We start from the raw sequence: 27,887 nt of genomic DNA, 5'->3' as shown, positions 1-27,887 counted from the left end.
AACTGATTTTATATCATTAAATACATGAGAGGATAATGTGTTACAAACTCAGATTTTATTTATAGATATTCCCCATACTGAAGCACAAATTTCCAGTATAATTATTATATTAAAAAATGTTTAAATAATTCATATAAAAAAGTTTTCTGAAAACATACAAAAATACTTACATTTTCTCTTATAATCCAAATCAAGAAATGTTTTAAAACATAAAAATTTACAAATGAACAAAGTTTTATAAATTAGAAAATTTAAAATAAAAAACAAAATATTCATTTCCACTGTACTTACTCTTCGTCAACTTCTTGAGGGAACAAATTGTTTGTGCATAAATTGCTCAGAATTTGACACAAGCATGTGGCCAATGTTGAAGCCATGTCTTGATCAAAGTCATCCTACAAGTAAAACCGATAAAAAAATTAAAAAAATTATTTGAACTGCCTATCATGTAAGTTTTATAAAAATTTGATATTATGATAAGGACCAATGGCGTAACAGATGAAGTACTAGGATACGATCACCTTGACACACTAGCTATCATTAGATCACCAAAGTTAAGCAACAATGAGCTAGATCTACCAGATGAGTGACCATTAAAGAGTACCAGACACCTCCCTGCAAAAACTACACAAACATGTCATTATCTCCACTAACTGGGATGTAGATGTGATGGGAGACCACTTGTGAATTTGATATTCCCTAGATAGTTTTTCATTCAAAGGAAGCCAGTTCAACCACTTAGGATCAATGCTACTGGCTTGGTTTATAAAATACTAGATAAATTAATTTATAAATAACACATCTGAAGGTTTAAGGTTCAGTTCTCAGTGTGAGCAATATAAAGAATACAATGGTGAATTACTTAAGACTGCCAAATTATGGAATGATTGCATGCTACCCCATGAATTAAAAATTTTGTGTAGATTTCAGAGTTTGACAAAATACAACTGAAATAGGTTGGAAGTTACATCACGTTGCACAAATAACACTCAAGATGAGAACAGTAGTTTGAATAATCCAAATATTCCAATGCAATTCCAACAGTTCTTGTGGTGGCAGCAAGAGATTTAAATATCAGCTAATGGACATGTCTACCAATCTATTGTCTGAACCATCATCTTCTACGATTGCAAAACGTGGCCAATGATCTGCGAAAGTCAAAAGTCTTTGATAACAACCGTTTCTGCCAGCAGATTGACAGTGTCCTCACTGATGTTCTCCTCCAATGCCTGAACCTGAAATCTTTGCCATTCTCGTTGTAGCAATGATTTGGGCATGCTGTTCATCATTCAGAAGAGGAATTTATTTGCAATGTAATCTTTCCTACTTCTCTGCCTCCATGGCATAAGGATATCAGTGGATAGTTGAAAAGATGGGCAGCAATCATTAGGGAGGAGTTGACCGAGTTCTCAGGTTTAAAAGTGGTTAATCCTAAACAGTAGAATTAATATCCACAAACAGTCTTTTGTTATTTTACTCCAGACTGCTATGCATGGGTTGATCTAGTTTGAGACATAGGGGAAGCCAGGGAAGAAAATGATCCAAACTCTGATGGGCTAAGCATCATTGATAGTACAGATAGTGGCTTCAACAAACCCATTAGCATGGCTGTATGCAGAATTGGCCATCAGTAAGCGTGAACATCAAGTGTAATAGAATAGTTTAAAAAAAGAAAGACAGTGAGAGCGCTGGTTACAAGTGAAATATAATGCTTTCACGACACTTGCTAGCATGAAATTGTGCCGACTTTGTTGCAGGTATACATAAATGCAGACGTTAAGTAGTAAAACACCAATGACCTTTTGTAATAGTGCGTGGATGTAAATGCATGCAAAGTGACATCACCGGTAGTAAAAAAAAGGATTATAAAGAAAGAGAAAAAGAATGATCACGAGGGGGACAAGATAACATTTGAGATCTTTTGAGAAACGTTCTAGATCATGTGGGTGACGTCATGGCTGTACCAATGAGGAAATAAATGCTGTTACTACAAAGAACAGGTGAGTTGGAGTTATTTCCTTTTCTTTGTCTTGGTCTCCTTTACAACTGAAAACGCACACAATGTGTGTTGGTCCGTGGATAACAGTACACTTTAAAATGTACCAATTAAAATTAAAAAAAAAAAAAAAAACTCTCAGTGCCCAAAAGGAGTAAGATTATATATGATATGAAAAGAACAGGACACAACAAATGTAGAAGTTAGTTAACCTGTTATTCATTGCCATAAGATATATATGCAAACTTTTCTCTCTATGACAAAATGACAGTTCTATTACTACATACCTAGCTGTAATGTAGAAACTCTTCAGATGATATGCATATACATATATTAATTTCATCTCACCTAAATAAGCCTTTATATGGTAAAGGCTTATGCCAATAAAGGGTTTACTAAAGGGGTTTACTTCCAACTATAAAATTTTTTTTTAAATACTTACATCTCTGAGGATATGCTGAACAATTTTATCCATTATTTCACACTGCACTTCTTGATCACTGGAATTTAAAAAGAAATTTTGATTTAAAAGTAAACATTTCATTTGCGCATTTAATAAAGTGCTTTTTCAAACTTTAGTGGAGCAAGCCAAGTAACGAACTGATGAAATGTTGCATACCTGTGTCTGTTCTACAAGTACTTTAATGAAATGTGCACTGATGGAAATTTCACTTAATTTCATCAAGTAGTTTTTGTTTTACAGCGAAAAAAACAATTTGTTATGATACCGAGCAAAAGGTTCGATTTTTAGGAAGAAAAGCTAGTATTAGAGATGGGGAGGGAGTGTCGGCGCTTTAACTAGAGTTATCTCCCCGTGGCGTTTCTAAACTCCAAATAAAAATTAAGAAAAAAAATCCAAAATGACTGCCTTCAACGTGCTGTCATAAAAACGTGTTTTTCCACTGTAAAAAAAAACTACTTGATCAAATTAAGTGAAATTTTTTTTCGGAGATCTTCAGTTCAAAACAGATATATACAGTACTAGCGGGGGTACCTGGCGTTGCCCGTGTGTTTGGAGGTGTGTGTGGTGTTAAATAAAAAAGAAACCGGGGAGGGGGGGGGGAGTAGGATCAAACCCGAAGCCCTGAGGCGAAGTTTGAAAATAAAATTGGCCAGCCAGAATGAGTTACTGAAAGATGTTTGAATTTATTTAAGTAAGAACCAAATTGACAGGTGTGCGCACGAAGTCGTTGAGCGTTACGATGACGACGACTACCAGGTTTGTTTGTTATAAGCGAAGTGAAAAAAGAAACGTTAAAACTTAAGCGGGGAGGGGGGGGAAAGGGGGGGTTAATCAAAACATTAAAAAAAAACACAAAAAAAACTAACGTAAGGCAAACGAACGATGAAAACAGAAAAACGAACATGTGAAAAATGGCTTAAATAAGCCTGTTTCGATATTAAAATTTTTTAAAAATCGGTGGGTACCAGGGTGTTTTTGGGTGTGTGGTCGGGGGTGGATAAGCGAAGTAAAATTAAAAACAGAAAAACGATCGTTACGTGAAAAATGGCTTAAATAACACCGGTTCAATATTTAAATTTAAAAAATCAAAAAAAAAAAAGACATCTCACATCACGATTTGAACCCAAAACGTTTAGATAATGAACCAACGCGCTAATCAACTGAGCTAACGCGACGTACATGAAATTTAGTCAGTTTTTCAACTATTTAAAGTAAATCAGGTCATGACGTCATCTGGGGCATGCATAGAACCGGTCGTCATCACGAGAGGACCGTTTTTGTTGACCCCTTCCCTGTAGAAAATTATCGATTTCGGGGTGAAAAAATGAACGTTTTTGGCCAATTTTTCGATATTTTTCGAGCGAAGGATGGAGCTTCAATATGATACCAAATTTGTGAATTTTTGTTGTCTGTCAAAAGTTTTTAGCAGACATACACACATACATACATTTTCGCTTTTATATATATATAGACTAGAGAGGGGTACCCGGCGTTGCCCGGGTGTTTTTCGGGGTATGTGAAAAAAACCCGAAGCGTTGACAATGCGCAGTTGTAAAATAGTAAAGTGTTAAAAAAACAAACTGGTGCGCGTTTTTGATTGACGTGACGGCGATAGGCATTCAGCAGTTACGATTTTGTGCGGGAGAGTTTGAATAAATCGGTTTGTTTGTTTTTAAAAACCCGCTCCCTATTTATTAGGAGGAGCGAAATGAAAGCTCAGTCGTATATGACGAAGTCGACATTGAACAAACTGGCTTTCGGCCTGTGATTAGAGTCAAGTTTCGCTTTTTTTTATACCGAAAACCGAATGTAACGCGTGCCGATGTGGGAAATGTGGAATAATTAATGTTTGAAAGTCAATAAAATTAAATAGACAGGCGAGCTCCGTGAGTAACTCTGAGATATTACAATTTATAGATGATATAAAAAGTTTTAAGAAGTTGTGAAGCGAGCAAGCCCTTCTCTGAAAGAAGCCTTTTGTGGACATTGGGGAAAAGCGTACATACATACACACATACATACATTTTCGCTTTTATATATATATAGATAGCGAGGGGTACTCGGCATTGCCCTGGTGTTTGGAGAAAACTCCAGGGGGGGAGGGGTTAAAATTTAAAAAAAAAATGTTTTGGTAGGTAAGTATGAGGATCGAACCCGAACCCGAACCCTTGAGGCAAAGTTGTAAATTAAAGTGTGAAAAAAAAGAGTGCGACGGTTTTAACCATTGTGCCACTGCGAGATGCTAACGGAAACACGTTTGAATTTATTTAATTACTTGGATTTGGCAGGTGCACGTTTTAATGACTTAATGAGGTCAACTCTTGACTGCGGGGTATCATTTAGTGTGGAACGCTTTTTTTTTTTTTTTTCCCCAAGATGTTGGGGGTAGGGAGAAACAGCTCCCCTTGTCCAAATTGAATAGCAATTGTTTGATATATGAAAAATATTTCCACATTGATCAAAGCTGATTGCTTTTGGACATTTCCGGCGATAGACGGAAAATACCGCCAGAATTAGTGTCGCTGTTATTATAGGAAAAAGACTAATCCACATGCGGCGAGCAACAAATGTTGAATATTTATCTTCCCAAAGTCGAGCAAATTAAATAGACAGGCGAGCTCTGTTGTTAACTCTGAGATATTACGATTTACATGTGATATAAAAAGTTTTAAGAAGTTGTGAACCGACTGATCGCTTCTCTGAAAAAAGCCTTTTGTAGACATAGAGAAAAAGCGAACATACATACACACATACATTTTCACTTTTATATTTATAGATAACCTTTTTCCGATATTTTCATTTTTTAATGTCTTGATTAAACTGTACAAGTACCTAAAATTAATTAGAGATGATTAACTTGGTGCATTAATTCCAAATTCTGGCTAATTAAAACAAAAGTTTTTTCAAACATGACCAGATTCCAAAACTGAGGAATACTTTAGCATATATTTTGTATGATTAAAATATATCGGAAAAAGCTTTACAGGAAACAAACATTAACTCATCTTTATTATAGTAACAGATATTCAGCTGATATTCTTTTATTCAATTTTTAAACAGGAGGAAGCAAGTGTAATATGATTGTGCTTGAGGTTCAAATTTTTCAATGACTACTTACGTCTATTCCACTATGATACTGTAAGACAGCTATTTCCCTACAGAGACCATCCTAAATTAATATTGGATGAGAAGTAACAAGTTTCACTTCATTAAATTTAAAGTTTATCTCAGTTGCCTGGGTGTTTGGAGGTGTGTGTTTAAAAAAAAAAAAAAAGGTGGTAGTAGGCAGGCAGGCAGGCTTGAACCCGTACCACAAAAGAGGAAAAAAAAAATGACGTCTTTGCTGTTGCACCCATCACCAAACTGGAAGTGACGCAGATTTAAATTAAGGCCAGTCAATCAAAAAGAGGGGATGACTTTCGAAAATATCGGCGAAAAAAGTGACCCCTCCCTGTAGAAAAGTGCCCAGTTGAGGGTGAAGGAATTAATGTTTTTAGCCAATTTTTTTATATTAGTCGTTTGATCAATAAGACTGAGCTTCAAAACAATATTGACCTTGTGAAAATCCGTCACCTCAGTCAAAAGTTTTAGGCAGACATATATACATACATTTAAACAGGTGACATTTATATTAGAGATGTTTCATTTTAACTTTCAGTTAGTTTAATTTACATGTTTTTAATTTTTTTCTTTTTTACTCATATTCAAGATACATTGCCAGAGACATAAGGGGCTACTGTGAATTAAGGATCATGCAGTGAAGGTGTGGTAGTTTGTTGCTTATCGGGTTAATCTGGGGTATTTATGTCAACAGGGTTCTAGTTTTACTAGTATGTTGGGGCATATTCCGTTAATGTACTTGCAAAACAAGCATAAGGATGTGACATTCAAAGGTTGGAGCTTGTTTGACAATATGGGACCCACTAGATTGGAGACTTTTTTTTAGAACCCTGTCCAATGGAGACTCGTGGGGCTGATGCGTCGACCCAGATGTGGAGACAATATATCATGCATGGGCAAATAGTAGATTTCTAAAGGATACAATCAGGTTTGAATAGTTTTATTTACTTATTTATTTTTACTCTCTTTAATTATTAACTGGTCGGGTTAAGGCAGTTTTGCTAGTTTGCACCATATTCTGAACAATGACAGTCCACACAACCCAGCTAAAGAGGCGCTGGCAAAAATTCCAACATGCATCTGCACTGAAAACTGATGGTTACTTTTGATCCTCCTATCCCTGCATTTGTCGGTTAATTTGCATCATAGGTGAGTGTTCGAACTTATAACTTTTCTTTAAAATAAATCCTCAAAACACTTATTCATGTCACTTAAGTTATGCTGATTTCATCATTTATGAATTAAATATCAAATTTAACAGTTTACTTTTAAAACGTTCAATCTAAATAGTTTCAACAAGAAAAAAGAAGAAAATTACCTTTCGTTTTGTAACTCAAGAGTCAAGTCCCGCAACTCTTTTTGGAGTTGCTGGATGTGTTCAGTGATATCAATTTGTTGAAAGCCAGAATTAGTTTTTAATCGCTTTAAGTTCGGTTCAACTAATTTTCCTACAAGAAACAAGCAAACAAAAATAAAGCATTACTTCTAGAATTGAAAATCTAAGACCGAAGTGTAACTTTGCAAAAAAATGATTTAGCAAAGAGAACATCTTATTTAGAAAAGAGTTTTTATGGTCACCGTAAATATTTCTTCATATTGAAGTTCACTGCAATTTTAATGTTTATGCTTCAAGTTCTATATATCTTCAATATTTATTCATGGTGTTTGATTTGGTTGTTTTGTGAAGGAAAATTGTTTTTGTAGAACATGATTGGGTTTAGCAAATTAAAAGGGAAAAAAACAATGACATCAATGTTTAATGCATTTTAGGTCAAGAAGCCGGTATCTTCACACAGCCTCAGCTGGTAACACCAGCAGTTTACTGAGGGAAGATATTTTTGGGATACTATTTATTCAAGCAAACCTGCTTTTATTAGCTATTTAAAAATGTTTATCTCAAAAAAAACTTAATTTGATAAAAAAATTCAGTTTTTTTCAAAATTCATTAAAAATGCTTTTGTTTTTTTTTAGGATGATGTAAGGATATTGTTGAAGAAAGTTGGTATTAAAATATTTTGAAAAGAAAAGAGAAAAAATAAATGAAAAAATAGAGAAAAGGAAATGTATAAAAAGAAGGAAGAAAAAGGAAATGACATAAGGAAGAGAAAGAAAAGAAAAAAGGAAAAGATGAAAAAAAAAAGAGAGGTTATAAGAGTTATGTTACCTAATGGGATGTCATCCTCTTCATCACTGAAGACGCCATCAGACAAACTACTCGTTTCCCCCACGTGATTACCAGCCTCACCCACATCTGATGGAAGATCTTTATTCGTAGAAGCTTCCTCTTTTACAACTAAACAAAAGAAAAAAATACTTGATTGAAAATTGTAAGGATAAACCATCAAAGTCTAATAAAGAAAGAAAAGATGGGAAAAGAGGGATAACAATCACCTACACATTTCTTGGTTGATTTTATGGCCTGTCAACATTTTCATAGATTATGTAATGTCAAATGTATTCTTAGATTTTTTGTAATAAATTAAATAATAGATATAAAGTGTGGGCGTGTCTTAAATAAGCATTTGCGTTTGTGTGTCAACATTTGTGTTTATGTACATTGGTAACTTTTTCAGCGAGAATTGAAACTTGGTTTACAGATTAATTTTGGTAATGTGCATAAAGCGATGTAAGTGGGGGCCAGAGTGTAGTCCGACAAGAGCATGCAGTGGAATCTGCAGTTTTATCAAAGTCATAAGAACTAACTTCAGCAAATTCAATTATATCTAATTGAATTTGCTGAAGTTAGTTTAGCTTAGGTATTTTGGACGATGTCAAAACATTGTTAATTCACAAACCGCACAGCAGCAGCCATTCAGCGTAATGGTTAGAAGCCTTGACTTTTGTACAAGTAGCCGGGTTTCGATCCTGGCTTGAGGTAGTTGCCTGTCTAGCCGCACTGATGAGCTGTGATACAGCGAAACTACTGTATGTAGATGACTATATATATAAATATATATATACCATTATATGAATGAATGCGGGGAACAAATTTTTACAAATTCACCAAATATTCTTTATTTTCCATTCAGAGCATACAACTGTTTTGGCCTACCACCAAGATATTTATAAAGGTTCACAATATATTATGTATTTATCTTTTCTTAGTAAGGCCATCCTCAGTGCTCATGTAAATAAATAAAAATAGCAACCTTCCACAGGGAAATTATGTCGCATTCCGAATTCATTTTGTAATTTGTATTATTATAGAAGTTTTTATCCTTCTCAATAAGGTTGAACGGAAAATGAAAATTTTTTTGTGAATTTGTAAGATTTCATTCTCTACATTCAAAGTGGTTTATATAATATAAAAACAGTTATAGCTATCAACCTACACTATTGAACTATTGAAAAAACTGTGTTATAAAAATTTATGTCGTGCAACTATACTATGCCATCAAAATTCAGAAAACGAAAAAATCAATTAAAAAAAAAAAACAATAGTATCTATTGACTTTTTGTGACATTTTCAACAAAAAGCAATATCTACTCAATTGGCATTTAAGGAGTACTTAAATATTATTGCATTATTTAAATAAGAACAGAAGTTTTTGGATCTTCATTGTAAAAAACCCGAGCTATATTTCTTTGGGAACATGTGATATAATAACAAGGGAAGTAACTCAGTTATGCTAAAAACAAGACAAGTAACTCATTTGTGATTCATGCAAAACTTATTAAAAATTGGATATAGTTATATGCTATTTACCTCCCTTTGGAACTCTTTGGCGATTTTTAGCCAAACATTTTATTTTTACTAATTTTCGTCAAAAAATGTTTTCTTTAATAATTTTTATCTACCTTATCGTTTTTCATAATTTTTGGATATATTGATTACTGTAACATAAATAAAGACCATTGGTTGGCCTTGAAATTCAATGTTAAAAATTTTGAATTTCGCTATTATAGTGTAGTTTCACCATTTATATTTAAAATATATGTGTGTGAATATTTTTATTATTCATACTGTATCATGCAGAAAATTCAATGTTTATAACCGTTAGATAAATCCTAACAAAAAAAAAGAGAGACAACATTTTGTTAGCGATAACCATAGTTATGACCTCTTTGCCATGGATTGAAGATTCGATTGGTAGACTGTTCAAAACGGCTGCAAAAAACACACAACTATTTACATATGTTATCTCATACCCATTGTTGTGATACAATTTGAAGAATTCAAAAACATTAATCATGATTTAAAATATACAAATAGTGTTCAGGAAATTATGTTTAACTGCAGAATTGAAACATCTCCTAGATATGAAATAATTTTATTTTTTTTATTATATAAGTCTTACCACTTCATGAATTATTTTAATTTATTAATTTTAATTTTCCTAAACTATATATATTTCTTCGATCGTGCATAATTCATGTAATCAACATTTCCTGATATCATTTATCATTTATTTCACACGGACACTCAAAGCATACAACAAGAACAAAACAAAAGAAAAAATAGATTATTCATTTTGATTAATAACAAAATTAAAAAGAGGCAAATTCATGATACACAATATGCTTACTATCAGGCGAACAAAATTCAGTAAAACTTTCCCTGATCAAGGCCCGTAATTCTTTATCTAACTTGGGATTATCAAAGACAGGAGATAACGACCTGAAAATGAAAAGAAACATTCATTAGCAGGATCAATTAAAAATAAAAACATACACCATATTATCATGTTTCAGAACTGTGAATTATTCGTACTGCTGTTCTCATCATGAGTATTATTTCCACTCTGACCCAGACTGGTAGTACCTGTTAGGGTCCCAACTATGGGTTAAATAGAAACCGACTTTAAAAAAACAAATATACTCTATTAAAAAATTGTTCTTCAAAATCACTGGATTCGGCATTAAATAACCTGAAAAGGGTTGATATGCTGTGAAACAAAAACAACCAACCAACCAATCAAGATGAGAACAGTAGTATGAATTCAGAAACAGTTCTCATCTTAGATGTTATTTCACATTTTAGCCTTCAATAAGTTTCCAGACTTTTTTGTACAGCATTTAAAATTGTCATAGAGTACTGAAAATTCAGTAGGAATAGGAGATGACTGACCAATTTTTATGATTTCAGGTTCAAATCAACAGCCACAGCAGGAATTGGAATACACCCTACTAAAACCTGATCGTCATAGCTGGTAAATTTGAATGTAATCTGGACATGGATACTTTAGAAGAACGATATCCAATAAAATTCTGTTTTAAACTTGGAAAAAATGCCACAGAAAGAGTATGGAATGCTTTAGACTGCTTTTGGACCATCCTGTTTGAATCGAGCATCAGTGGCATAAGAGATTCAAGAAAGGCAAGAAGTCTGTGAGGGATGATAAGAAGTGTGAGAGGCGTAAGGAAGTCAGAACAGTTGATTGGCCAAATGCAGAATTTCATGGATAAGGACTGTCGTGTGTATATAGAGACAATAAGTGCACAGTTTGATGTCAGTGTGGGAACTGTACATACAATTATTTGCGAGAAAACTTTGTCCCAAGAGTGCTCAGAGATCAAAAAGGAAGACGTCATGACAGTAGGGAAATGGTCGAGCTGACAGGCAGTCAACAAGGAATACTATATTTAAGAGCATTCAGGAAGAGATTCCGTCGGAAGAGGCTAGCACTCTTCAAATCAGATCAGCAGCATTTCCCATTTCCACCAGGACAATGCACCAGTCCACAACTCCATCCTTATCACAGACTATTTGATCAAGATGGGCATCAAGACCCTCACCTCACCCTCTCCATAGTCCAGACCTTACTCCCTGTGACTTTTAGTTATTCCCTAAACTCAAGGAAAACCTTAGAGGCTGTCATTATGAGACAATTGAGGAGATTAGAGGCTGTGACAAGGGTCACTGACACACTCACATACGAGGACTTCCATGGGGCCTTCCAGAAATTGTTGGAGTGGTACAACAAGTTCATTGCAACCGGAGGAGATTACTTTGAAGGGGACTAGAGTTTCATGTGTATACTATCAATAGAAGTGCCTAGACAAAAAACATATGGAAACTTATTGCAGGCACCTCGTAGCATTACAATGTAAGGAAATGTAACAGATCCAACTGGTTTTAAAGTCAACTTAGTCAAATCAATAATCAGAGTTGGTATTCATTACATAAACTGTCAGAGTACTTTTACACTTATATCCAAGAACAAATACTTTTCATAAAATCTGTCTTGGTTATTGTTTGTGTCATTGTATCTTAATTTTAGTTTGTTTTTGTCGGATAATTAATCAGAATCAGTGTCCAAAAAACGATTCTTTTGGTTATTTTTTAAAACTTATCTTCATTTTGCTGATAAATATTTATTGATTTTAAACTATCAGTAAAACTAAAATCTATATTTTACCCCACCCCATACATAATTGTATTTTTATGTTTGCGAAAATATATGCACATATTACATGGGTTTTTACAGTAATCTTAAAATTAAAAAAATAAAAACAACTAAATATTTAGAGATTTTACAAGAATCGAAATTGGGAATTAAGAGAATCATATAGGAATCGGGGGAAAAATATTAGAATCGTATCATCACTAGTTACAAATTACAAAACAATTGAATCAATGCATCAAATCACTTACTGGAGTACTCGTTTCTCAAGTATACATCGAAGAGATGTGTAGATTCCCTGCCGTACTTGCACTGACAGAAATGGACAAAAATTTGGCATAATCTGAAATGGAAGAAAATTCGAATTGTTTCATCATAGGAAGTAGATTTGTTTTTAATCATTTCAAACAAACAGGAAAATAATTAATTTTTCAACAAACATATGCTTTTATTAAATAAATCAAATAAGTGCTTTATTAAATTAATAAAGTAAATAAATAATTAAATTAATAAAATTTAAATTTAATGAACATATACTTTATTAAATAAATAAAATCTGTATATATATAAAAGTGAGAATATATATACAAGGACAATTTTCAACCTATATACTCAATGAATTTTTGATTTAAAGACTTGAAATTTGGTACATTGGGTATTCAGACATGTGGAAAAAATTTTTAATCGGTTTTTATCCAGAAAAAAAGGGCTGCTAAGAGGTCAAAATTGAAAAATTGTGGTTTGAGAGTCATTGGATTTTTATTTGTCAACTGTTTCCCGAGATTTGAAAGCACATTCTAATGTTTGTGGCAAGCTGGTCTAATGGTTATCATACTTAACTCGCTGTCTTTAGATTTTGGTTTCAATCTCAGCTTGAGTATTTTTTTTACTCACAAGAAATAAACTGCTTACACATGCACATGTCTCAGTTTCTTTTCATTTTTTTTTTGTTTTGTTTTTACTTTAGATTTTTTTTTTAAAGAAATTTAACCTTACATTTAATACCAGGCAACGCCAGGTACATCTGCTAGTTAACCATAAATTAAGCTTAAAATAAACATACTTTATTAAATTATTTAACTTAAATAAACATGCTTTATTAAATTAAATATAATAATTTAAATAAAATGAATAAGCATGGGCTTTATTAATTAATAAATAAATCATTTAAATTAAATAAACATATACTTAATTTCTACTAAAAAGCTTATATATATTTATTTATTAAAAACTCTTTTTCTCCATTTCAGAGAAAGTGATTCTGTGAGCACAAAGTGTTACATTTCTGATTCTAATAATTTTAGAAAACTTTTTTATGCTTCAAGTTCTTTATATCTTCAAACATTTAATTCATAGGATTTGCTTGTTTTGTAGAGGAAAATTGTTTTTGGCTTTGCAAAACTTGATTGAGTATTGCAAAGGAAAAGGGGAAAAAATAATAACATCAATGTTTGAAGCATTTTAGGTCAGGAAGTCCGTGTCTCCAAACAGCCTGATCTCGTAGCACTAGAGGTATATAAAAAAAAAAGCATTTTGAATAGCTCAGCTTATTTAGTGTGACCTAAATAAATCTTAATTGCATTATGTGTATTGAACTTACTAATCAATACTTACTAACCAATATCACACCAATAGTGTTACATAATACAACTGAATAAAAAGCAACTATGAAAAAGTATGTAGAAAACGGTTCTGTAATACAAATACCTAGAAGTGTTAGATACCTATGTATTAAAAATTGGCAAAACAAACATGTCTATCTGTATAATAAGAAGCCTGTATCATCATTTGTAGGTATGTTATGATCTGTGCAGAAAATATAAAATGCAAAAAAATAATTGAGAAATATCTGATGTTGCTGAGTGCCAAATATTAAGATTTTAAGCATTTTAAAAATGAATTATTTCCAAATCAAATAAGATGTAAATAACATTTTATTAGTGGCAGCTTAAAAATGGCATCCGGTTTATTGCAGAAACATATCTGCAATTTAATCAGCCCCATCCTGTCTTCTTCTCTGCAACTTCTTTCACAGACGTGCTAGTCTTAGTATTTATAGAAAACATTATGGCAGGTGTTCTTTAGAAATGTCTCATCTGTTCCCTGCTTTGTTTCAGTCTGTTTGAATCATTAGCCTTGTGGTCACCATCAATTCGCTGTTTACATACCTCATTGTAATACGGCTTCCTAATGTAGAACTTCCTATTCCAAGAACTATAGGCTTGTGGAATTCTTTCTACTGTTTTACTCCTACTTTTAAACTTTTCAAGACTACGGTCAACAGGCATCTCCTGCCTTGTGATATCTTTTGTTCTTGTTAGCTCTTTACATTAACTGGCTTAATGCCTTGTCTGAAGCAATTTCCATAAAATCATGTAAAGCTGAAAATTATTCTCATATTAAAAAAGAGACTATTTTTAAACTGTTACAATAAATAAAAATCCATTAGTAAGAGTGAGTTTTTAAACAGTAGCGAATTAGAAGCAAATCTGTGTGAACTAATAAATAAGATCTTAAAACCAGAGAAGGCTGAAATTATCTGTCTTTTTCTCTAATTGTAGCCAGGCAGAAAGTTAATAAAGAGCAAACTGATTTATATAAAATCATCTCCAAATTGTTTAATTAAATGTAATAAATAACTATGGCAGCCGAACAAACAACTTTAGAAGATGAATCATCAGATTCACCCATAGAAGATTTAAATAGACCAAGTCTTTACATCTATTTTAGACACTTTGTGTAAACTGATTCAAATTTCATTAAATACTAGCAGAGCTATCTAGTGTTGGTCAGGGGAAAAAGCATAATATATTTCTAATAAAACTTATCTCTCTTTCCTCCTTCCCTATTTTCCTCTTTCCTCTCCACCCAGCTCATTCTTCCCTTTGAACACACACACACACACAGACAACTCAAGGAATGGAATTAACTCCATGAAAAATCAGAATTACTTTGCTTTAGTTAATGGTTGGAAAACAGATCCCCTGGACAAAATCTGTGCCAGTTTAGTAACAAAGAATGAATTTTTTTTTTTTTTTTTTAATTTTAGATACTATTCATCTGGAGTAACACCTATCAAGAAGATACCAACTTTGTTGATGTTTGTTTCATAGTTTTAGCAGGACATACATACATACATACATACATACATACATATACACAGACCACTACTATTTATATAACAGATTAATTTAAAATTTGCAGTAAATTGTAGTAAAGAAAAAAGTACATTACCCTGCACATGAAATCTAAGAGTGTAGCAGTGATGGCTGGATGTTGCCGCATGGAATGGTGCATTACTAAAATGGCCGGCTCTGAAAAAATTTTAAATTATTCACAATGAACAAAGAATTCAAAGAAATCTATTTATTAGAATGTGTATTCTTTCAAAAAGGAAAAATTAAAAAAGAATTAACAATAAGATATATTATTTCTTAAATAGTAATTCACACTGTAACACTAACGTTGTGCCCACATAGGTAAAAGTGCTGGCAGCAGCTGCATAAAGATATGAAAATGACCAAGCCAGCTGTGCAAAGTGATGTCACAGCAGAGATAAAAGGACACTGTTCGGAGAAATGTAGTGTTCAGCAAAGCAGATATTCGGAGAAAGGTGTTGGAGATGTGATGAAAGAAGCACGTGTTCAAGATGCATAGGTAACGTCACAGTAGAGACAAAAAGTCGCACGCGGCCAGAGAAGGAGAAATGAACTGTTTAAATACTTAGAAAAAATATGCGTTGTTGGAAATACCAGATATAAAGGTTTGCTAAAAAAAAGTGAGAAGAGTTTTTTTACTTTCTTCTGTTTCCTTGTGACAAAGTCTACAACGTGTTGGGTCCATTAAAATGTAACAACACCATTAAAAAAGTGTACATCATTACAAAAGAAGCATTTCAGTTTATACATATATACATAACAAGTACAATGTAGGAAGTTAGTATTAAATATAAAATATATAAAAAAATAAGACCACCCATAGTATCAAAGTATTTAGAAAAAACAAAATTACTAATAGTAAAATTTTTGATAAAAAAGGAGAGGTCTCCATTCACTGGTAGGTATAGATAAATATAATTTCAGTGGAATACAATAAGTACACTGATATAGTGGAGTCATTTTAATATCCACCCTTGAACAAGTGTGGTCAGCTTTAAAAGCTGGATGATAAAAATTAACTGCTTTACATTAAAAACTATGCATCAAAAAGATGTCTATTTTATCATCATTTTGAGGAGATAGTCTGTGGTGCCTCCCTATCCAAAAAATATTTTTTTTTACCTCCACAAAGAAGATTATGTCCTTTTTAAAGTTTGTTTTTTTATAGCCGAACATGTACCTCACTTGACCAACTGTCGCCGAACTTAGAACCAATTTAATTTTGGGATACCTAGTTCAAATATCATTGTCACAGAAAAGGTTCAAGTCACACTTTTGGTGATAAACTCACTTCTGTGTATTGTAGAAACTTTTTATTTTACCGATATTGTAACCAATGAAGTTTTACATCATATATGACCTTAAAATTTGCCCTTGACCCTGGAAAATTCAGTTATGATCAAAATTTTTACGAAATTTCAACTTTTAATTTTTTTCAAATTATATTTATGGACCTGAATGCTCTTTGATAAAAATAACCACTTTGCAAAAAATTAATTTGTTCAGATAAAAAGTTTTGTAAGTTATTAACATTTCCATGGCATAACTTTGGAAATACTTCATACAATATTAAGAAAAGTCCAGATAAGATTTTGGCTCATCCTTATGTAGTCAGACAGAAGTTTCATAAATGACTTATGTTCTTGTTTCTTGTAATTGATAATGTGTGAGATGTGGTATGAAACACTAGTTGAACAGTGATTTTAATCACTAAACAAAATAGAACTTCCATCTTTTTTTGTTGTTGTTACTGTTGGCTCTGGATCAAACTGGAGACTTCTTGTTATATAGCCATTTATAACACTTCCATTATATAATCAGCTCTATATAACTGGTGTATATAATGTGGTCATATATTTACATTGTCTTTAAACATGTAACATAACATGTCTATATGAATGCATATAACATGCGAGAGGCTTTCTGATCATCTCTAGTTTCTCTATTTTGTGATCGTCTAGTTGACGCACACATAACGTGTTTAACAGGACATATAACAAACATGGACAATGCAAAGGATGGAACACAGTTCTGTGGCGTTTACATCGGATCAATAGGAAACCATATCTTGTTCACCTTTGAATCTTGTTTTGATGGATCTTGAAATGTGTTTAATGTGGCAAGAAAATACCAGTTTAACAGTGATTTTAATCATTAAACAAAAAAAATTTCATCTTTTTTTTTTGTTGTTGGATCAAACTCGAGACTTCTGTACTTTTGACCAATATTTATGTGGAAAGCTCAATCTTCAATGAAACTAGAAAATGTTCGTAAAAAGTGATAATAAATAAGCAACCTAAAGCTGGTAAATTACTCTCATTTCTACCGTCCAGAGAAAAAGATAAAATAATGGGATTTTTGCACAAACACAAAACACTTACAGTATAAACGCATTTATGTGAAGAGAAAGTTAAAAGAAAAAGTGAAAAGAAAATAGAAATGTTACCAATATTCATGATGCCATCTTTTTCGGGATCGAATAATAACCAGTCATAAAATAAACTGAGTTTTGCGTTTGAAGCTGCTACATTAGACTGAAACGAGACAAAAATAGTTTTTAGCATAAAAAACATTGAAAATAACATTCACAGTACTTGATAGTTGAAAAAAAAAAAAAAAAAAAGTGTTCAAATTGTAGATTTAGTTGTTTTATTTTACAGTATATCAATCATTTTTGAGTGATTTAATGTTGGATCCAATAATATTGGAAAAAGTTTTTATGCTTCAATATGTTTAAATATTCATGCTGTTTAGTTTGGCTGTTTTATAGAGGAAAATTGTTTTTGTTTTCGCAGAATATGAGTTTGGCAAAGGGAAAAATAATATCTATGTTCGGTGCATTTTACACATTGTAGAGCAGTTAAATTTAAATAAACATTTTCTTTTTCTCTTTACTATTGTTACAACTACACTTTAATAGCGAAATTCGGAAAATGAAAAAAAAAAAAAAAAAAAATCGATTAAACAAATAAATGGTAGCCACTAATTTTTATATCAATTTCAACTAAAAAAAATGATATCTACTTAATTGGCATGTAGGAAGTACTTTAATATTACTGCATTATTTGAAAAAAAAAAGCATGAGTTTTTAATCTTTATTGTAAAAAACGCTTGCCATATTTCTTTAGGAACGCGTGAGATAACAAGGGAAGTAACTCAGTTATGCTAAAAACAAGGCAAGTCACTCATATTTATGATTGTTACACACAATTTATTAAAAACAAGGCCATTAGTCACGTGCTCTCGTGTAATGAATGAATGCGTGAATGTAGGATTGATATGAAATTCTTAAAGATAAACTAAAATGACCATAAAATGGTCTGAAATGACTTAAATAAATAAAAAGTAAATGACTTAGAATGACTTTAATGAACTTAAGGATGAATTGAATGACCTTAAGAATGACTTGAATGCTTCAAAAACAACTTGAATGATCTGGAGAATGACTTGAATGGCTTTGAGACTGACTGGTTGTAAAGTGGGTGATCATTTTACATTAAATTAATACAGAAAAGTGATCCCCCACTTTATATCACAAAGTTACAAACATAAGTACAGCATGTAGTAAGAACAGATACTAAACTTTGATCCAAGAAAAGCTGTATTTATTTGCTCCCCTACCGAGCGAATTAGGCACAAGACCAATTTTTTAATGTGAGGAGTGAAGGGGAAATGGGGACCAACTCCCCGGGGAGTAGGGGAGCTGGATAGTGACAATTGGTATGAAGGGTTGCCCCTACATTGACCAAGATCTTATATGTGGGATTTCCCCCACATATGGTCTTTGCTTGCAGTATCTGCCGGAACAGATACTACACTTTGATCTTCATATTTAATTTATTTCGTTTAAAGAAAAAATTACAATTAAAAAAATTCCAATATAAAATTTAAAAATTTTAAAAAGTAAAATCTCCAAAAGACAAAACAAATTTAAGCACAAGGCCCTATAAGATCTGGGGAGGGGAGTGTTGCAGGGTCTTTGTAACTAAAGTAAAAATTGGAGTCTTTGGCGACTTTACTCTTGACTGGCAACATTTACCACAATACCTCATTCACTCTGTGGACTCTAAACTAACTAATGAAAACCCCAGCGTTTTTGCAAAAACGATATATATACAATTTCTGTATGTGTGTGTGCAAATTTTTTTTTTTTTTTTTAAATGTGTGTGTGTGTGTGTGTGCGTGTGTGAAAAAAGTTCAATTCATTGGAAAATAAAAAGTTCTTGAATTTGGTAGAAAAACAGTTCGTGTTCAGGAGTGGGAAATCTAGAAAAAATATACAAAATATAAAATTGCCTAGTGCATTGTTAGTAAGGTCCCTCCCTGAGCTAATCTAAGTAGTTAGATTGCCTACTGTTTTCCGAGGCACCGAAAACAAGGGGGGAGATCCCTAATGGGGATTGGGAAGAATTCATATCGGGTGTAGGGAGGAAAAATAAATAGATTGTCAAAAATAAAGAGGGGAATATGGGGGAAGGGGGAGGGGGGAGGCGGCGACCTTCGAGTAGGGGTTGACCAGGGGGTGATAAAACAAAAAGATAGGGGAGGTAGTGGTAGGGTAGCCTTGAAAGGTTCTCTAGTGTCAAAAAACAAACAATCCGGGGACAGGATCTCATTTGTACCACCAGTCAAGAGTTTCTTTACTTTTTATTTGTCTAACCTAGTGGGATGGGCTCCGTAGGACCCAGTACCGCATGTGCCATGCTTATGGTGGTAACACGAATTTAAACTTGGCACCTCGTCGGATGCACAAGCTAGCGTCATGCACCCACCTCTTGTCAAAAGCCACTCGAGGCAACCTCTTCCAATTACATCTGATCTTTACTTTAAGCAGATGTTTAAAGTAGACGATCAGATCCCGATCCGGAACAGATATCCTTTCGCGGACTCACTTGAGGCGTGTGATCCATATGACCATCCTCGCTACTGCTAGCATCACTAGAAAAACCATTCTTTTCTCCCTAGGCAGCGGCAGATCTTGGCCAAAGGCCAAGAAAAGATTAAAAAGCTAAGAACAGCATCTATTAGCAACAGACCTTTGATCTTAACCAAAAAGGCCAAGCACAAAAGTGTTATGGACGGACAGACCGACCGACGGAGTGACTTATAGAGTCGCTCGCACGCGACTAAAAATTGGCAATAGTTACACACTATTTACCTACCCTTAGAAATATGTTTTTATTAGCCAAATATTTTATTTTTGCTAATTTTCATCAAAAAATGTTTTCTTTAATGATTTTTGTTCTACCTTATTGTTTTTCATAACTTTTGGATATATATTGGAAAAAATGTTATGCTTCAATATGTTTATGTATCTATTCATGCTGTTTGATTTGGCTGTGTGATAGAGGAAAATTGTTGTTTTTGACTTTGCATAACATGAGTTTCGAAAAAGGAAAAAAAACTAATAATTTACAAATTATAGAGGAGTTAAATTTGTGGGTAATATTTTAATAATGGGTAGGAAATTATTTAATGAAATAGATTTAAGAATTTTTATTTAAAACAAGGTTTTTGTGTAAAAAAATATATATAAACAAACAATAAAACACTAAAAAAAGTTTAATATATTAATATAATACATGGACAAAAAAAGGCAACCGTCGAAAAAAAACAAAATATAGAAATCAATCAAGAAAGGAAATTTTACGTTAAAAGTAAAAATTAAAAAAGAACATATATATATATATAAATTATCTTGACTAGAGAATCAAAATTAGAATCAGATGACCAGGCCTACATGACTTGCAACAGTGTGAGCTACTTATATTTTCTCTACTGTTCTCCCTTGACCCAGGGCTGTACCCTAATAGTCTGTGACAGCATAGATACAGCACTCTCCCTTGATACTAGAATGCATGTACATGTATTTGGTGACTTTAATATCCACCGCAGTAATTGGTTTGATTTCTCGACTTACAGATGCAGCTACTAACATAACACACCGAGTTTCTATATTTCATTCCTTATCACAGCATAATACATAGTCTCTTTATTTCATTCCCTATCCGATCCGTCTCCCAGATCGACAAGATCAACAAGCCTCACCTCTAGATCTATTTCTGACCATAGTTCCCAATGATTGTGTAACAGATGTCCATAGCCCACTCAGGAATGCTGATCATGTTGTGAAATGGTCGAAATCACCCTAAAATTTTGACCCAAGGTTGACTTTTTGACTCAAAACAACAAGGTACTATAAGAAGACTGACTGGGAAAACATCAGGGATCACATCTGATGTGATTCCTGTGGAGTAATATCTTTTCTCTTCCTGTGGAACAGTGTGTAAATTAAACTACTGAATTGTTCAAAGTAGCAATTGAAGCACACATTATTGTAAGTATTTTATCAAACCATACTCTTTAAGTCTGACTTCTGGAAAATTGTGTAGTAAATAATGAACAATCAACAATTCTCCCACTATCCAACAACCTTGAGATTGTTTGCACAGCAACTGGAAAGGCAAATCTGGTTGCCCAACGTTTTGACTTCAACTCCACTTTAAACCTAGCAGGCTACCCCCTCCAAAATTTCCCTCTGCGGACAGCAGCTACACTTGATGACCTGAAAATCATCCCGTCCCTTGTTCGTGATGCCATAATAAATCTAAAGACCTTGAAGGCATGTCAGCCCGATCTTATCTCTACTATATTATTCTCTTCAAGCTTTACAATAAATGCATTAACGAATCTTGCTTTCCCAACTGTTGGAAAATTGCTTCTGTTGTACCAGTTTACAAGAATTCTGGCAAAACAACTGATCCACTCAATTATCACCCCATTAGCCTCCTCCCTCTCTTTGCCAAAATCTTGGAGTCTATACTCAATCAAGTACTAGTCCACCACCTCACAGACAAACTTTTATCCGACTGACAGTATGAATTTAGACAAGCCCGTTCTATTGCAGATATCCTAACTGTAATCTCCGAAAATACATATCAAACACTGACTAAGGCAGGTGAAGCTAGGTCAGTAGCCCTAGACATATCTAAGGCATTTGACAGGGTTTGACACAATGGTCTTCTCATGAAAATCAGATCGTATCGTATTGCTGGATGTATATTCAACATAATTAAATCCTTTTTAAATAAGAGAAAAATCCAGGTTGTCCTCGATGGTCGTACATCAAAACAATATGATATAAATGTGGATGTACCACAGGATCAATCCTTGGACCTTTATTATTCCTGATATTCATAAATGACCTAACTGATAAAATAGACTCTGAGATGGGTATATTTGCTGATGACACCATGCTCTATAACAGACACAAGGGTAAAACGAATGAACACATATCTAAGTAAATTGCTAAAACTCTAGAGGAAGACTTCCAGTCAGCAGTGAAATGGGGTCATAACTGGTTGGTAATGTTTAATATTGCCAAGACTAAGCTTATTTCCTTTAATAATTACAAGAAACCTTCTCAACCACTGATTGCCATGGCTAATAATAATACACTGCCTAAAATTACTTCCCTCAAGCTCCTAGGGTTAACATTCACAAACATGAATTGTGAGGTAATTGCCAAGGCAGCAAGGAATGGGGACTCTCTCTACCATGCTTAAAAGCTACTCACACCTGAAAGTATCCTGTATCTCTACAAGGCCACGGTTCGCCCAAGCATGGAGTATTGTTGGCACATCTGGGCTGATGCATCTGCCACTAGTCTCTTGTTCCTAGGCAAATTTAAAATTGCCAACATAATAGGTCCTGAACTATCAACTAAACTCCAACCTCTGTCCTATCACTGAAACATCCTGTGCCTGTCTTACAAGTATTTCAATGACTAGTGCTCTGACGAACTCTAAGCACTAGTACCCCTTCGACAACAATACCTCTGACAAACCCGACAAGCAACAAAATCCCACTCCTACGCGGTAGAGATCCCTAGCCATAAAGCTTCATACTCGAATACCTTTTTCCTTTGGACTGCTGCATTTTGGAATTCCTTCCCGGGCCCTGTTTCTCTGACTGTACTGACATGCAGAAATTCAAGTGTAATGTAAACAGACATCATGCTGCCAAACTCCATAAATAGTGTCACTACAAATCTGGTCCCAAATAGTAGCCCTCATGACTAAGTGGCTTTATGCCTTGTTTGGAGTGAAATGTCAATTAAAAAAACAACAGTAAACAATAACCTGTAGATATAAAAAAAAAAACATTTTGCAATTCTTTTTTTCTTTTTACTAAAGGATAATTAATGCATCTCCACTATAATGACAAGATTCAGAAAACAAAAAAAATAATTTAAAAAAAAAACAATGGTATTTACTGACTTTTTATGTCAATTTCAACTACAAACAACAATATCTACTCAATTGGAATGTCAGATGTACTTAAATATTACAGTATTATCAAAACAAACATGAATTTTCAATCTTCATTATAAAAAAACCCATGCCATATTTCTTTTGTGACATAAGGGAAGTAACTCAGTTATGCTAAAAACAAGCAAGTAACTCATGATTGTTAATGCATAGTTTATTAAGAAAATTGGCAATAGTTACACACTACTTACCTACCCTTGGAACTCTCTAGTGTGTTTTTAGCAAAACATTTTATTTTCGCTAATTTTTGTCAAAAAATGTTTTTTTTAATCATTTTTTTATACCTTATTTTTTTATAACTTTTGGATATATTCATTACTATAACATAACAATTAAGTAGAGACTATTGGTTTGCCTTGAAATTCAATATTAAAATTTAGAATTTAACAATATAGTGCAGTTTCATTGGTTACTTTTAAGTAAAAAAAAAGTTGTTTTTGGAACAATGAAAACCTGTTGAAACCCACTTACTATGAATAACTTACACGTCGTTCTTTCGATCTTAACGATTTGTGTATACTTACAGTGCATGTAGTCAGCAGCCAACCAATCACAGCCCACCTTGGAATGATTTCAGAACAAAGGAGTTCATTGGATGGATGGAAAACTGCACAGATGTAACGAATAAGATCACAGCGCAGAGACTGGCTTTCAGGAGTTGAGAGATACTGGAAAGTTTAGAAAACAAAAATTATTAAGACTTCTTCATTTAATACCAATAGAAATAAGTTAAAAAGAAAATGAATGATTGTATTTTACAGAAGATATTTGGGTTCTTATCCAGAATTCCTTTTTAATACAAAAATAAAGACAAAAATCTGCATAGTATGTATCTGCAATGGAAAGAAAATATTGTATACCAAAAATCACATAACTTAATCAAATGGTATTATTTTTATAAAAAAAGTCATATTTAAGTAAATTCAAATTTTTCAAATGCCTCCTCTCAATGCTAAATAATGGATCTAACTAATAACACAATATTAACTTGTTTATTCTTAGTTATATACATTTTATAATAGTCAATTGTTTTTTGGAGGAGGGGCATAAAAACACTGATTGGGTGTAAGGAAGTTACATTGAAATGAATTTCGGTAAATGTGTAGTCTATACCTTTCCTCCCCAGGCACCTCATTATTTCCTTGGAATCAATGAGACTCCCTGTGGACTTCTGATCCAAGTCCTAAATCTCTTATTAATAGCTGTATTCTTTGTTTCTTTGGTAATTTTCAAGTCATACATAAAATAAAGTATGACATCACATTTCATTTTTATTGATATCAAGCAAAGCAGCATCTCACAACAATGTTGTGTTTGTTTAAATAAAAGTGAAATATTCAAATACACTGGTTATGTAGTTTCAGAATAGATATGACAATGAGGAGGGGGGGTCTATTGCCAAAACTCAAAGAGAAGTTTGTTAACAAACAAACAGATAAAAACTGCAACTTTCTCTCTCTCAGATAAATAACTATGTTTTTTTTTAATAAATATTAACAATTATTTTTATACACATACATACATTCATACGTGTGTGTGTGTGTGTGTATATATAGATATATATATAGGTTAATCATTTACTTGAAACGTTAATTAGTTTATATATACCAATTGTAATGGATTCAAAAAATTTTCATAATTAAAATTTTTTATATATTCTGTGAAAAAAATGAAAAAAAAAATGGCAATATATGTTGTATGAACCAAGTTGCGCAAAATGTTTTTAAGGTGAAAATCTAGTGAGTATGTGACTAAAACTGGATCAAATACATAATTTCACAGACTTGTTAGTCACGAACGAAAGAATATTGTAATGGTTACCTTTTGAAAAGCAATAAATTACAAACTGAGAAAACTTGATACTTGAAATTTTGAGAACTATTATATTACACTATATATATATATATATATATATATATATATATATATATATTCCTTGGTATGAGCCTTATGTAAATTTGAATCAGAATTTGCAAGTTTAAAAAGCCAAAACAACACAGAATATTTTTTTCTACATAAATATTTATGAATTTAAAATCAATTAACCCTCAAAATATATTTTTATATGTCATATTCGGGCATGGAAACATGTTTTTCTTTTTATACTTTTTCTTTCCTCATGGTATGGCGCCACTAGAAAGTAAAGTAAATTATGATATTCAACTGTGATTTTTTTTTTAATGTTCTAATCAGGAGTATTGTATGAAATGAATTCGAGATTTTTCTTCCTCAATGTAAATTTAAATTGGAATTTATAAGTTTTAGAAGTCAAGACAGCACAGAATTATTACTTTTAAAGAACAAAAGAAAAAACTGTTCCTAAACTTGAAAATAGCAACATATTATCAAAACTTAGTTGACTTTAAATATTTATTTTTTAAAAAATAACTTTGCATCATATTGGCTTCTTAAACTTACAAATTTATATATATATATATATATATATATATATATATATATATATATATATATATAGTTGAAGGAATTGAGAAAAAAGCAAAAACACATTATTCAAAAAAATTTTTTTTTTTTTTTACATAGGAGTCACGACTTATCAAGGCCTGGAGGCCACTCGAGGATAAGGGTTATTGAGTGTATAGTAATCAATAGGATAATATCGTAGTAATCATTAGTAATGGAAATTTGGTAAATTGGATTACTTAAGGGAGGTGGTTCATCAAGAATTTGTTTATGTTGGACTTGAAGACAACCAGATTGTAGTCAGCTGGGAAACAGGCAAACGGAAGAGAGTTCTACAGGCGTGCAGTTCTAAGAAAGAAGCTTTGTTCATGGAATCCATATTTAGATTTAGGCACAGTTAAAGAGTAGGGAAAATTGACAGTGGATCAACTAGACGGGTGTTTTTCATGAAAGATTTGCGAGGGTGGGACCAGAAATTCTTGTCATTGAATATTTTTATGACTTTATGGCATGCATAGGTTCCGTCCATTTATGTGTTAAGGAAAGATGCAAGCCCACAAACTCAAGGGTGGCTTTGAATCTCCCGACCAGCAGTAACTATTACTTCCTACACTGATGATTGCATTAGTATAAAGCATGAGTCTGTAGGTGTAAAAATTGTTAATATTTATTTTAAAATATTAGTTATAGAGATAGACTAAAGAGATATTTACAGGTATTAAAATTTTATCTTCAGTAAAAGTGTTCTTTTTTAGTTATTAATAAAGTTCATGAGAGGAATTTACGTATAGTTATAGTGTATGCAATTAATATTAAATAATTTTGCACAAATGGTATTTATAAAAGAAAAAAAAATAAACTGTACATGGAATTTCAATCACCCTGTACAAAAAATAGGTTATGAGTGTGCACATTTAAGAATTTAGAAGCACTAACCTGTCTCTGAAACCAATCTTGATATCGTTTTTGTGTTCCAAATTTTACCTGTGGAAAAAAAAGTTCAAATTGTAACATATATGGAGGGGATAGATGGTGTCTGCTTATTTTGAGTCAATGTTCATATTTACAACACATCAGCCCTTTTGGGGGGTTTATAAAATAAAAGCAGAAACATAGGTTTTTATCTCTTCTTCACATCTCTTGAGTGTGTCGGCTCGCTGGGAACAAAAAGCTAATCAACAGTGCAAATCTCATTCTCTGGACAATTAGAACTTTATTTGCTCCACAGTCGAATGGCACGCCCCTATTCTCTTCCTATCCTTAGAAAGAGGGTGGGAATTTCTCTATTGATTCATCTTCCATACATAGCTGACTCTTGTCGCTCCTCGAGAATGTTCAATCCGATGATAGAACATGTAACTCGAACCATGGACTGTAGACTAAGAAATTCAACTCTCAACTGAACTTCTAAGCTCATGTGCGCAGGGCTTTAATTCCTGTTAACCGACTCGCATCCAAAATACACTCACTGACCTGTCTCACAGCGCAGGTGCATGCCATGGTAATGGAAATCTTCGGTTTGTTTTATGCCACCGGTAACCTTTGTTGATCCTTTTGCACTCCTTGGCACAAACAAGTTGCGTTCAACTCAGTGGCACGTTAATCAGGCTATTTATGTCATGTACTCAATAACAAAATAAATAAAGCTTATAATTTAAATGAAAATAATTTGCATCTACTTATGAGAATAGAAAAATTAGCTTGGAGATGTAAATAGTATTTCGATTTTTGTCTTTCTTTTTTGTTGAAAGGATAGTAAAGTTAATATACAAACGAATGATAGTATGTTCAGTCAACCAATGCAAATCATTGGATGATTAACTTACAGATGGTGTTTGATAAAGAGAAAGAGGTCGATTAAAGAGATTCTACATAGTATTGTTAAATACAGAAACTTTATAACTAGCTCTATTTACTCGACATTACTCGGTTGGCGAGTTTAGTGAAGAAAGAATTTAAAATATAATCACGTTTACACTTTTTTATTTTTGAAATAGAGTGCTCAGTACTGATGCAGACCAAGAATAGTGTTATTGTTGAATTTTCTGAGCAGTT

The 27,887-nt window shown here is 32.8% G+C and overlaps 1 protein-coding gene across 3 annotated transcripts in view; it reads right to left on the bottom strand.

Annotated features, from left to right (window-relative positions):
• LOC145284895 (integrator complex subunit 3-like) overlaps positions 1–27,887 on the bottom strand; it is a 165,089-nt gene that overhangs the window by 81,649 nt on the left and 55,553 nt on the right. For all 3 annotated transcript variants that reach the window (XM_080133968.1, XM_080133969.1, XM_080133970.1), the window contains 10 exons: positions 26,769–26,816; positions 23,936–24,079; positions 17,528–17,615; positions 15,158–15,237; positions 12,175–12,266; positions 10,106–10,197; positions 7,744–7,872; positions 6,898–7,027; positions 2,439–2,496; positions 292–395 (listed from right to left, as the gene is read on the bottom strand). In XM_080133968.1, the coding sequence (XP_079990094.1) occupies positions 292–395; positions 2,439–2,496; positions 6,898–7,027; positions 7,744–7,872; positions 10,106–10,197; positions 12,175–12,266; positions 15,158–15,237; positions 17,528–17,615; positions 23,936–24,079; positions 26,769–26,816 (965 nt within the window). The remainder of the gene's footprint in view (positions 1–291; positions 396–2,438; positions 2,497–6,897; positions 7,028–7,743; positions 7,873–10,105; positions 10,198–12,174; positions 12,267–15,157; positions 15,238–17,527; positions 17,616–23,935; positions 24,080–26,768; positions 26,817–27,887) is intronic.

The sequence above is a fragment of the Euprymna scolopes genome, chromosome 9, assembly GCF_053919585.1.
Source record: "Euprymna scolopes isolate OS-2025 chromosome 9, ASM5391958v1, whole genome shotgun sequence".
Taxonomy (NCBI): domain Eukaryota; kingdom Metazoa; phylum Mollusca; class Cephalopoda; order Sepiida; family Sepiolidae; genus Euprymna; species Euprymna scolopes.
Note: the sequence above shows the minus strand (reverse complement) of the source record. Positions and strands in the feature narration are given on the sequence as shown.